At 38.3% G+C, this 11,517-nt stretch overlaps 2 protein-coding genes across 2 annotated transcripts; both read left to right on the top strand.

Annotated features, from left to right (window-relative positions):
• Window position 1: 1 nt before the first annotated feature.
• Window positions 2-6,360, top strand: si:ch1073-143l10.2 (uncharacterized protein LOC565165 homolog). Its single transcript, XM_047351017.1, has 7 exons — window positions 2-200; window positions 278-341; window positions 430-514; window positions 1,255-1,328; window positions 2,437-2,688; window positions 2,796-2,917; window positions 6,203-6,360. Exons 1-7 carry the CDS (start codon window positions 113-115, stop codon window positions 6,283-6,285), a joined length of 768 nt encoding a protein of 255 aa, XP_047206973.1. The 5' UTR covers window positions 2-112; the 3' UTR covers window positions 6,286-6,360.
• A 2,506-nt stretch (window positions 6,361-8,866) lies between these two features.
• Window positions 8,867-9,960, top strand: tex36 (testis expressed 36). Its single transcript, XM_047351018.1, has 4 exons — window positions 8,867-9,027; window positions 9,113-9,253; window positions 9,392-9,466; window positions 9,561-9,960. The coding sequence occupies exons 1-4, from the start codon at window positions 8,977-8,979 to the stop codon at window positions 9,879-9,881; spliced, it is 588 nt and encodes a 195-aa protein (XP_047206974.1). The 5' UTR covers window positions 8,867-8,976; the 3' UTR covers window positions 9,882-9,960.
• Window positions 9,961-11,517: the final 1,557 nt, after the last annotated feature.

Genomic DNA, 11,517 nt, shown 5'->3' with positions numbered 1-11,517 from the left:
CTGAACAGGGAGGAGCTGTGGAACTTCGCTGCCAGACGCAAATTCTTCTGCTGATGACTTAACGAGTAACACGTCCACCAGGGGTGAACTGTGGGGCTGTTTATATGTAACAATGGAGAGCTGGAAGAATCATGTGCGAGCTCGACTTCTTCACAGAGACGAAAAAGAGAAACATCCATATGTTGGCGTTTTCACTAGATGTAAGAATAATTGCTCTATATTCCAGAGCTTATTTGTGATAATCACTGCCTTGGCATAATCGCCTGTTTCTCTCCAGTGTCTCAGCTGGAGGAACGATTTGAAATTCGCAAATGGATTGTGGAGGATATTCAATGCAAAAGGTTTGTATTGCATGTTAGCTCTTCATTTCATATAACTATTTATTTGGTTGTGTTTTGTTTTATTTATTTTTTTATAAAATAATTTTAGTTTGGAAAGAGCAGAGGTAGACGTTGGGAAAAACACCAAACTCCTTCAACTCCAGCTGAGAGAAAGTGAACACCTGGCAGACAAGGTGGGTTTAATGGGTAGCTAATCTTAAAGTTGGAAAACATACAGGTAAATTACAGTATCATCAAAGGGTTCATTTGTTTTAGTTATTCAGTTCAGACAGACTCGTGTGTATAGTCATTACAGACAGTGAGAGAAGTTTTTATTTCTGTTAATTTAGATGATTATCTCTTACTGGAAATGAAACAACAACAGTTCTCTGTGTGAAGAGTATTTCGTGCATGTATTCTCCCATTATGATGCCTTTCATGTAGGCTGACATTTTAGTATTGGAAATCATTTTATTTTTTTTTAAGTAATATTGTAATTTTTCTTGAGTAACATAATTTTTGTTTTTTCAATAACCCGTGCCATTGTCATCAAAATAAACAAATAAATGCTTGAGCCGAATGACAGTGAGTGAATAATGAATGTATTTGACTTTCACTGTAAAAAATCACATTACTCATAAATTGAGTTTCTGATGATATATAAATTTATTAGGACCTACACATATAAACTTGGGCATAGTGACCCCAACTGGTTTGTAAATGTTTTAGATAAGTATTAGACTTGAATAAAAATTATATGTATTAAAATTCATTCAAAGTATGATTTTTTTTTTTTTTCGCATATAATTCGGCTCACAGCACAGGGAAAGAACTTGACTACACTCTTCATTGTTTGATTTGTGCAGTTCCTGACCTTTAAACTGATGACATCTTCTCATAATCCAATAAGTCAATCCCTGTTTTGTCTCCCCAGCTGTCTCAAACTGTCTCAGACATTACCTCAGTCTTGTATGTGAAAGAAGCTGAGCTACAATACTGGCAGTCACGGTAATGTAGAGCCCATCTATTCCCTAACATAATGCAGCCTCTCAGAAAAATAAACATGCAGGAAATTATTTATTGCACTTGAAATTTATGTACTTTATAAAATCTTACAGTAGTTGTGAAGTAAAGATTGGCTGGATAAATATCTGAATACTAAAGCTTATAAACAATGCATGGGAAAAATTTGTTTCTATTAAAAATCAAATCAGTCTCATTAAAAAAGGAGATTGCAAACTGAATGATTATATTGCCTCTAGTCACTATAAGAATCAATAATTAAACGGTTAGTAATCACACTAACATAATGATTAATTAACTTACAAGGCATAAACAAACATCTAACTACTTGCAGAGGATTTTGAAAGGGTTAGAGAATAAATGAAATGGCAGGTTTCTAGGGAAAGGTAAACGCACTGTATATGCCCATAATTTCAATTTTCTAAATACCTGCCCAGAGTCTGAGGAAATGTTTGGAAGATATCATGGAGCTTGGCCCCCAGGAAACAGCCTTATGGGACAGAATGGGGGAAACTTCCATTTTGTGTCAGACTATCAGCTCTTTACTTTCTCTAACCCAGTTTGGACTTCTGATCCAGCTTCTGTAAGGTCTTTCAACCTTGTCTCTCTTTCTCAACCAAAAATATTGCCAGAGGTGGCTCACACAGGTGCTGTCTGCCCACTGAGTTTACTATGAGGCCAGAGGGCTGTTAGATGTTTGGCTGTTTCGCTCTTTCAGTTCAAGAATTGAATTGTAAGTAATTCAAAAAATTATCTTGCTGAAATATTAAAAAGCAATTTCTGTAAATGGACCATTGCAACAAATTTTTAACCAATCTGATCCAGGCCTAGCTAGTCCTACTGGGCACAACATCTTGTTTTGGCATGTGCTTAGCTGGTCTGAGCAGGTCAGACCTCATGCTGTCTCTCTCTTTGGCTTTTCACGGCATCTCCGAAACATGTCATGGCATAGTGGCATGACGTCTGAACCAAATTAGGAAAAATGATTGCCGTTATGTTTTAAACTTGTACCATGAAATCTAATATCTGAGGGTTAAGCAACAGTACTACAAGGAGATCAATGAATGACTGTTTCACCACTTTGCTTTTCCAGTGTGTCCCAATACCGCCAAGAGGCACTCGGTCTGGCTAAAGCAAAAAACAACTTAAAGGCAACCTTCTTGGAGTTTGAGTTCACCATGGAGTGTCAGTCCAAAGAGTTGAAAGCCCTGCGATCTGAGCAGAACAAACTGAAGGAGGCTTTGGAGCAGGCACAAAGAGACAAAGAGCAACTTGTGCAGCGATGGATCGAGGAAAAGAGTGCCGAAGCAGACCGGCTGAATAAACACAATGACATAACAGAAAGGTAAGAGCTACAAAATAACATCAATGTTGTGATCAAAGCTTGAGAAGCTATGATTTGTTCAGTGATATGTTATTGTTTTTTTTTTCTATAATATTTATTTTTACTAGGTGGCAACATCTGGGCAAACAGCTGAAGAAGCACTTCCGCAGAGAGAGGGGAACCCAGTTTACGCCCACATTTACAGTCGCAATGAATGGTGCAAGAGAAACATCTCAGTCAGTCATTCAGAGTAAGAGTACTCTCCCAGATATCAAACCTAAATATAACTCATTACAAGAACTTTCAATTATGTTGTCATTTGTACAGTGAAGTGAAAAGTTAGGCCACCCCATTGGATACTCGGTTTTTCTGATGTCTCATGTTATTTTATGTTTATCTCTTGAAAAGAGAAAAATTCAATTGCACTTGAACAACAAAAACAACTTTATTTTACTCTTTGTAAAAGGGGCGGCTATGGTTTAGGTGGTAGGAGTTTGTCCTGTAACCGGTGGGTTGCTGGTTCGAACCCCACGCTCTGTCTGTCTCAGTTGTTGTGTCCTTGGGCAAGACACTTCATCTAACTTGCCTGCTGATGGTGGTCAGAGGGCTCGGTGACGCCTGTTTATGGCAGCCTCACTTTGGTCAGTCTGCTCCAGGGCAGCTGTGGCTACAGTGTAGCTCACCACTGTCAGTGTATGAATGGGTGAATGCATGATTGTAGTGTAAAGCGCTTTAGGGTCTCTGGGGACTTGATAAAGCGCTATAGATATAGATATTAATGAAACAAGCTTTTTGTAGTTGAGGAAAAATAGCCAGTCTCACCCAGTACCGGGCAATAAAATTATTACAATATCTTATAGAAGAACAAGGACATTTCCCACTGGCCTGGCCCGCTCTGCTATTGCCAAGGGCCAGAACCAAAGGGTGCATCATTTTTTTTGAAAAATAAACAATCCATGCTGTTTGTTGTGGATCACTTGGGTATCTGACTAAAGCTCCCAGACTGAAGACCAACACCCCCCACCTCCTTTTTTTTCCAAGTCTGTCAGTCACAGCAGTGCAGGGATACACCGAAACAGCCAAAGAGGAAAGGAGGAGCAGAGAGAGAGAGGATAAAAAATAAGAAAACACTGGCCGCCAATGCAGTAAATAGCTGTAAATGAATATTTATTCATAATGGAGCAGGTAAGACACACCCTAGTGACAAAGAAAAATGCTAGTATAGCCTATCCAGCAGAACTAGCTTAATGAGGTTAGTTCCACTTTGAGGAAACTATGAGGCCAAAACAAACTTAATAAATTAATACTTTTCATGGCATACCTGTGTACATTGCTTATTTTTTCTATACTTTTTCACAAATAAAATTTTTTATGTAAATTATATCTCACATTCAAGTCAAACTGTCAAAGTAATATGTTGTTCTACTCAAATAACTTTATTGTCTTGTAAAAAGAACCAGTTTTGTGTACTTCTGACACTGCTTCAGCAGCAGCCCAGGCTGAATGAATAGTAATGGTGCATGTGTATCATGTGGTAGTCACTTCATGCCCAATCCAGTAATATACACTGCTCAAGAAAATAAAGGGAACACTCAAATAATACATCCTAGATCTGAATGAATGAAATATTTTCATTAATACTTTGTTCTGTACAAAGTTGAATGTGCTGACAACAAAATCACACAAAAATCATCAATGGAAATCTAATTTATTAACCATTGGAGGCCTGGATTTGGAGTCACACACAAAATTAAAGTGGAAAAACACACTAGAGGCTGATCCAACTTTGATGTAATGTCCTTAAAACAAGTCAAAATGAGGCTCAGTATTGTGTATGACCTCCACGTGTCTGTATGACCTCCCTACAATGCCTGGGCATGCTCCTGATGAGACGGCAGATGGTCTCCTGAGGGATCTCCTCCCAGACTTGGACTAAAGCATCCGCCAACTCCTGGACAGTCTGTGGTGCAACGTGGCGTTGGTGGATGGAGTGAGACATGATGTCCCAGATGTGCTCAATCGGATTCAGGTCTGGGGAACGGGCGGGCCAGTCCATAGCTTCAATGTCTTCATCTTGCAGGAACTGCTGACACACTCCAGCCACATGAGGTCTAGCATTGTCCTGCATTAGGAGGAACCCAGGGCCAACCTCACCAGCATATGGTCTCACAAGGGGTCTGAGGATCTCATCTCGATATCTAATGGCAGTCAGGCTACCTCTGACGAGCACATGGAGGGCCGTGTGGCCCTCCAAAGAAATGCCACCCTACACCATTACTGACCTACTGCTAAACCGGTCATGCTGAAGGATGTTGCAGGCAGCAGATCGCTCTCCACGGTGTCTCCAGACTCTGTCACATCTGTCACATGTGCTCAGTGTGAACCTGCTTTCATGTGAAGAGCACAGGGCGCCAGTGGTGAATTTGCCAATCCTGGTGTTCTCTGGCAAATACCAAGCGTCCTGCACGGTGTTGGGCTGTGAGCACAACCCCCGTTTGTGGACATCAGGTCCTCATACCACCCTCATGGGGTCAATTTCTAACCGTTTGTGCAGACACATGCACATTTGTGGCCTGCTGGAGGTCATTTTGCAGGGCTCTGGCAGTGCTCCTCCTGTTCCTCCTTGCACAAAGGAGGAGGTAGCGGTCCCGCTGCTGGGTTGTTGCCCTCCTACGGCCTCCTCCACGCCTCCTGGTGTACTGGCCTGTCTCCTGGTAGCGCCTCCAGGCTCTGGACACTACGCTGACAGACACAGCAAACCTTCTTGCCACAGCTCGCATTGATGTGCCATCCTGGATGAGCTGCACTACCTGAGCCACTAGTGTGGGTTGTAGAGTCTGTCTCATGCTACCACGAGTGTGAAAGCAGCACCAACATTCAAAAGTGACCAAAACATCAGCCAGAAAGCATAGGTACTGAGAAGTGGTCTGTGGTCCCCACCTGCAGAACCACTCCTTTATTGAGTGAGTCTTGCTAATCACCAAAGATTTCACCCTGTTGTCTTTTTCATTTGAACAACATCATGTGAAACTGATCATCAATCAGTGTTGCTTCCTAAGTGGACAGTTTGATTTCACAGAAGTTTCATTTACTTGGAGTTATATTGTATTGTTTAAGAGTTCCCTTTGTTTTTTTTTTAGCAGTGTATATCAATGCACATGCATTCTATAACCTTCTTTCTGAAGGAATCAAAAAGGTCTTTCAATCTCAAAATGGTATTTACACTCACTTCAACAGTCAGGATCACAGCAAACAGTTTAAACATGGCATATGGCTTTGAGTTGATGAGTAACCGTGTTTATTTATATTATTCACCTATGTGTAATTTTAGCCATTTTATGTGGTAATAATTTCTTTCTCCACCATGATTTGCATTTCTAAGATTACATTTTACAAAACATTTCAGATCCAAATAGTAAAAACAGACAGGTGGTCGCAGGGTGTCCTAATAATTTCATTACTGCACATGTTAACCTCTTAACATAATGGCTTCCAAATGCAATTTAAACTTTTAACTTTCTTATCTTGTCCTCAGGAGTCCATGACACTACAGGGGACGCTTGGGTAAAAACAGCTTCTCGCCATCAGAAAACGTCTGGTATCGCACTGGGATCATAGACATCATTGTAGTCACATTTCTTGATCTGTTTGTTTAAATGAAAGCATCAATAAAATAAAATGGGACATAAATGACCTAGTATTTTACTGTATTTAAAAATCTATTTAAATATTAGCCATGAGCTGTAAAATGCATTTAATTGTGTTATAGAATCCATTTATGAGTTAATAAGCAGCCAAATGTCTTTCAACATACTTCTAAAAATAGTGGATTAATGTCAATAATCACCAAAAATGTTTGGTTCATCTGGTCAATTTGATTTCTATTTTTAAAAGGCTTAACATGATTTATTTATTTATTTATTTAGGATTTTAAGTTTGTTAAAGGAAGCTTGCTTTGTAAACAAAAAAAAACCCAGTCCCAGAATTAAGTGTTATTATATTCTATATTATATATTTGTAAGCAGTAATGAAAATGAAGGAACATTAATTTCATTTTTTTGGGGGATTTTGTTTTTTATGTTATTTACCCTGTCGTTAACTATGCCTGGTATCCCTGGTAAAGACATGAAAAAAGCCTTAAAATTATACTTTACCAGTAAAAATTTTAATTAACTTATTTCTTATTTTATTCATTCGGTAAAAAAAAATCCCATGCTTAGATTTAGTTTATTCGGATGACGAGGTCTACCAGAGCTCCTCTGCTGTTAATGTTAGACCTTCCCTATAGGCTCTTAATAACTTATTGTGTAATAATATAATTAAGTTTGCTAATATTTAAATAGTTTTTGGTCTGTTAAGTATTGTCCTATGATTACCATCCCAATGTGGTGGTAGTTTTGGAATAGATGAAAGAGTGATTTGAGCACAGGCATTCTCAAAACAGTAACTTCTCCTTAAACTATGAGAATTTATTAACAGAAACTATTAAACTCCAAGTTAAACATTGTTCAGTAAACAAACTCTTTACTGGGCTAGAACAATTCAACTAAAACTAATAGCAAAATGAAGAAATAACCAAGGTTTATCATGAAGAATTTGGAAGTGAGGTCAAATTAGTAGTTAAAATTAATTAATGACAGCAATTGGTATGTCTTCAAACAACCAGTCACAATGCAAAATCAGAAGGTAGGCAAAACATTTTAATAAAATAATATTTTAAAGGATGATTTTCCAAATTGGAAGTCAACCTTTTTGGATAATTGATTCTTAATGTTGTTTTATCCAGCCACCATTATCTTAGTAAAAATAATATTTATGTAAATATTATTTGCCAAGTTATAAATCAATAATCTTTTGTATAATTGCTCTTATTGTTTTAACTAGCCATCATGTGGATTAATGGACTACTAAAATGGAGGTGAGGAAAGTCTATGAACTCACAAGATGGCCACGAGTCGTATGTAACTATTTGACTTTGCTGGCGCTAGCATTAGCAGTTTTGGCCAACAAAGGAAAGTAGCTTCTTTACCAACCCTTTCTTGTGCTCAAAATACCATTAAACCATTTTTTAAATATAGTCTCTCGCAAAAGTGAGTGCACCCCGCACATTTTTGTAAATATTTTACTATATCTTTTCTTGCAACAACACTGAAGATATGATGGTTTGATACCGTGAAAATTTGTCAGTGTAAAGTAGTCACTGTACAGCTTGTATAACAGTGTTTGCTGTCCCATTAAAATTACTCAACATGCAGTCATCAATGTCTAAATGGCTAACAACAAAAGTGAGTACATCTCTAAGTGAAAATGTTCAAATTGTACCCAAAGTGTCAATATTTTGTGTGGCCACCAGTAGTTTCCAGTCCTACCTTTCATTTGAGGATGCCTTACAAATGCTCAATAGGGCATAAGTCTGGAAACAGGCTTGGCCAGCCCAGCACGTTTACCCTCAGTTTCTTTAGCAAGGCAGAGGTCTTGGAGCTGAGTTGGGGGTCGTTATTATGTTGGAACACCACCTTGTGGCCCACCTTCCAAGGCATGGGATCATGATCTGCTTCAGTATGTCACAGTAAATGTTTCATAATTCACTCAATGAACTGTAGCTCTCCATAACCAGCAGCACTCGTGCAGCCCCAAACATGACACTCCCACCACCATGCTTGACTGTAGGCAAGAGACACTTGTCTTTGTACTCCTCACCTGGTTGCCGCCACACACGCTTAATGCAATCCAAACCAAATAAGTTGATCTTGATCTCATCAGACCACAGAACATGGTTCCAGTAACCCATGTCCTGTATATCATGAACTAATAGATGAGTAAAGTTCTTTATCTAGCATAATTTTTTTTTTTTTTTAAAGATACTGTAATTGGCTCATGATGTGCAATTCTTGACTTTTTTTTCTCAAAAATATGTAATAAAATGAGAAACGCACAATTCACTATTTTGTGTTTAATATAAGTTGTTTGCATGTGTTCTTCAATCTACATTTTTCATGTTGTTCTGGTTTTCTTTATGTAACTGCTTTAATGTGTTGCAAAGTGTCCCATATTGTTCAACACTACAACTTTAGAGAGAAGATTGTACAACATATTATACAAGTTCCTAAGTAAATGGATAAACAGCACTACTTTTCCCCTCTCTTTCAGTCAAAAATCCAGTTCCACAGCTCCATGGTGATCCGGTATCAGATTACATGTTGCTTGTTCCAGGTTTCCATGGTCACCAGAGTTTAATTTAGTTGCTAAGTTTGTGTTTGTTTTGTTCTGGTGAAACCATTCAATAGAGACATCCCAAACTGTGTAAAAATGGTAAAAGGTGGAAAACGTTACTTTGCGATGGGCAATGATGGCAAATGGGTAAGAAACATGACATTTTATTACCCTTTTAAATAATTGGATCCAAAACTCATTGCTTTCTGGTTTTATCTGTTTTTCTTTTTAGTTTGCCCATCCAGATTGTTCAGAAAATGAGTCAAGGCCTCTTGAAACTTGTACAACCACTGGAGCTATGCTGAGGGAAGTTAAGACACTGTTGCCTGAGGATTTGCACTTTGAGCCCTATCCTAAATGGAAAGTTCATCAGGTCTGTGTGCTCATCCGTGTTTCACAGTATAACCTTTGCTTAAGGGATTGAAAGTTTTTTTTTGGCTTACTATATCCATAAAATAAAAATATTTAATGGTTTTAGACAGCAATTTCCTCCTTTTCTGCTACTTTACAGCAATCCAGAGAATATCCATTCTCGTGCCATGACAACAAGAATGTCTTAAAAAACAACATCTCAGTCTTCTCTAATGTGAGTATTTATATAGTTTTAGGATATGAAAGATACATTTTAAATAATAAAATTCTTACCACATCCATATCTTTTCTGTGTTTGTGTACATCAGGGTGTAGGACGAAGGAAGTATCCTGATAACCTTGGTCAGAGCAAATCTAATTTTAGCCTGTGCCACAATTCAGATGAACGCTGCAGCGAAGAACCGAGAGGCAGCTTCTCTACGTACCAAACTGACTTCACTTCAGTGGAGGGTATTAATGTTCCAAACAGGACCAGGAGGTTCCCTCGAAACCACAAATTAAGGTCAGCAGAGGCCATCGTGGAGCAGGCAGGGGAGCAGTTCATGTGGTTTGGACAAGACAAATCCAACATCCCAGAGACTCTGGAGGTGCTGGGAACTGCCAACCGGTCAGCACCTTCAAAGACCTGACATATTTTACATTTAGGACGCAAACAATTTCACAACAAAAAAGTTCACCTGGCTGGAATAAAGGATTTGATCAATTTCAGTTGAAGGACTCTTGAGGACATACAGACCTTGGTAACAAGTGGTAATTCAATAACAACACTTCAGATGTTAACAAAAAAAATGCAAGTATTGTGTAATATTGTAATTGCAATTGACACAATTTGATATGCTGTCTTTAAAACCTTTTACTAAATTATATGTTAAAAATCCTCTGAACCCATTATTTGTTTGGGATTAAAATATAGTTTTAGCACTTTGCATTTACATTTTAGGGAAATGGTTAAATGGGTCCTCTGTTCATTCTACAATTAAACCACAATGATTTTATCACATTTAATAGCTGACAGATGCTGTTGTTACATGTTATACATAAAAAAAGCTTGAAACAACCTAAAAAAACTGTCCTGATTCTAAATGTCACAAATTAAATAGCAAATATATATTTGACAGGCTTCTTGTAACAACAGTAATTTGTTTAAAATAGGCCCTGTTTTGGGCTGCTCGGTGTTGTCGTTAGCACAGTTGCCTTGCAGCAAGAAGGTCCTGCGTTTGAATCCCGTCCTTGGCTCTTTCTTCTAGGAGTTTGTATGTTCTCCACGTGAAGGCATTAGCCCTCTCTGGATAATCTAGCTTTCTTCTAGAGTCTAAAAACAATCATGTAAGATGAACTAATCTCTCTAAATTGCCCTCAGGACTGTGTGCATGCATGGTTGTTTGTCCTGTGGGTCTCTGTGTTGCCCTGTGATGGACGAGCAACCTGTCAAGGGTCTACCCCGCATTTCCAGTGCTGTATAAATAGGAGACAATGAATGAATGGATGGATGTTCTTTGTTACTGTGTATTCTTGCCTATTGACCATTGAGACCGGCTTCAACTACCAATTAATAATTAATTCAGTTTATTCATATAGCGCTAATTCACAACAAATGTTGCCTATAGGCATTTTACAAAAAAGAGTAAATTCACCATAACATTTACAGTAATCATCCCTTTCATTATCACTAAAAGACATTAAATGGCAATTGGAAATCACAATTTAATGATCAGTTGCCCCTACAATTAGTGATTTATCTCTTTATTATTCTAGCTTATTAATGTATCATGAATCCATGGCGGTCATGAAAGATGTCAAAATACAGTTCCAGTTTAATAAGAATGCCTTTCTACAACATGACTCGTAGTACTGTTGTTTTGGTAGTTCCCAGGTTTGCCAGCTGGGGGCGGCAGATATGCAGGAGTTATCATTCGGCCTGCTGAGCCACAGGAGTCGCTCACTTGGTCAAGCTTCGTGAGAGATCTAATAACCAAAACCTCTGTGAAATGAGCCCGCTTTGGGAGAGAACATTTGTGGAAAATAATTATAAGAAGAATGCTGCTATTTTGATTTAACGTGTATCATCATGACGATATTACATTTAGGCGTGTGAAATACATTAAGCCTGATTTGAGTCATAATGGATGGGTTTGCTTCACCTTTGGGGATGAAATGGATGGATGTATTTGTAGCTCACACAAGAGGGGAGGAAGTGTGGGAGAGTTGTTGAACACTCCATGGAAAAAAACAGTAAAAGAGAGAGTCTGTGACCAGTCTTTCTAG

This window comes from Girardinichthys multiradiatus, chromosome 22 (assembly GCF_021462225.1).
Source record: "Girardinichthys multiradiatus isolate DD_20200921_A chromosome 22, DD_fGirMul_XY1, whole genome shotgun sequence".
NCBI lineage: Eukaryota > Metazoa > Chordata > Actinopteri > Cyprinodontiformes > Goodeidae > Girardinichthys > Girardinichthys multiradiatus.
The sequence above is the reverse complement of the archived record's forward strand: the minus strand, read 5'-3'. Positions and strand labels throughout refer to the sequence as shown.

Coding starts and splice junctions, on each gene's coding strand:
- si:ch1073-143l10.2 (XM_047351017.1), top strand. CDS start 113: ATGGAGAGCTGGAAGAATCATGTGCGAGCTCGACTTCTTCACAGAGAC. Junction 342..429: donor GAGGATATTCAATGCAAAAG/GTTTGTATTGCA, acceptor AAATAATTTTAG/TTTGGAAAGAGCAGAGGTAG. Junction 2,689..2,795: donor CACAATGACATAACAGAAAG/GTAAGAGCTACA, acceptor TATTTTTACTAG/GTGGCAACATCTGGGCAAAC.
- tex36 (XM_047351018.1), top strand. CDS start 8,977: ATGGTAAAAGGTGGAAAACGTTACTTTGCGATGGGCAATGATGGCAAA. Junction 9,254..9,391: donor CTAAATGGAAAGTTCATCAG/GTCTGTGTGCTC, acceptor GCTACTTTACAG/CAATCCAGAGAATATCCATT. Junction 9,467..9,560: donor ACATCTCAGTCTTCTCTAAT/GTGAGTATTTAT, acceptor TGTGTACATCAG/GGTGTAGGACGAAGGAAGTA.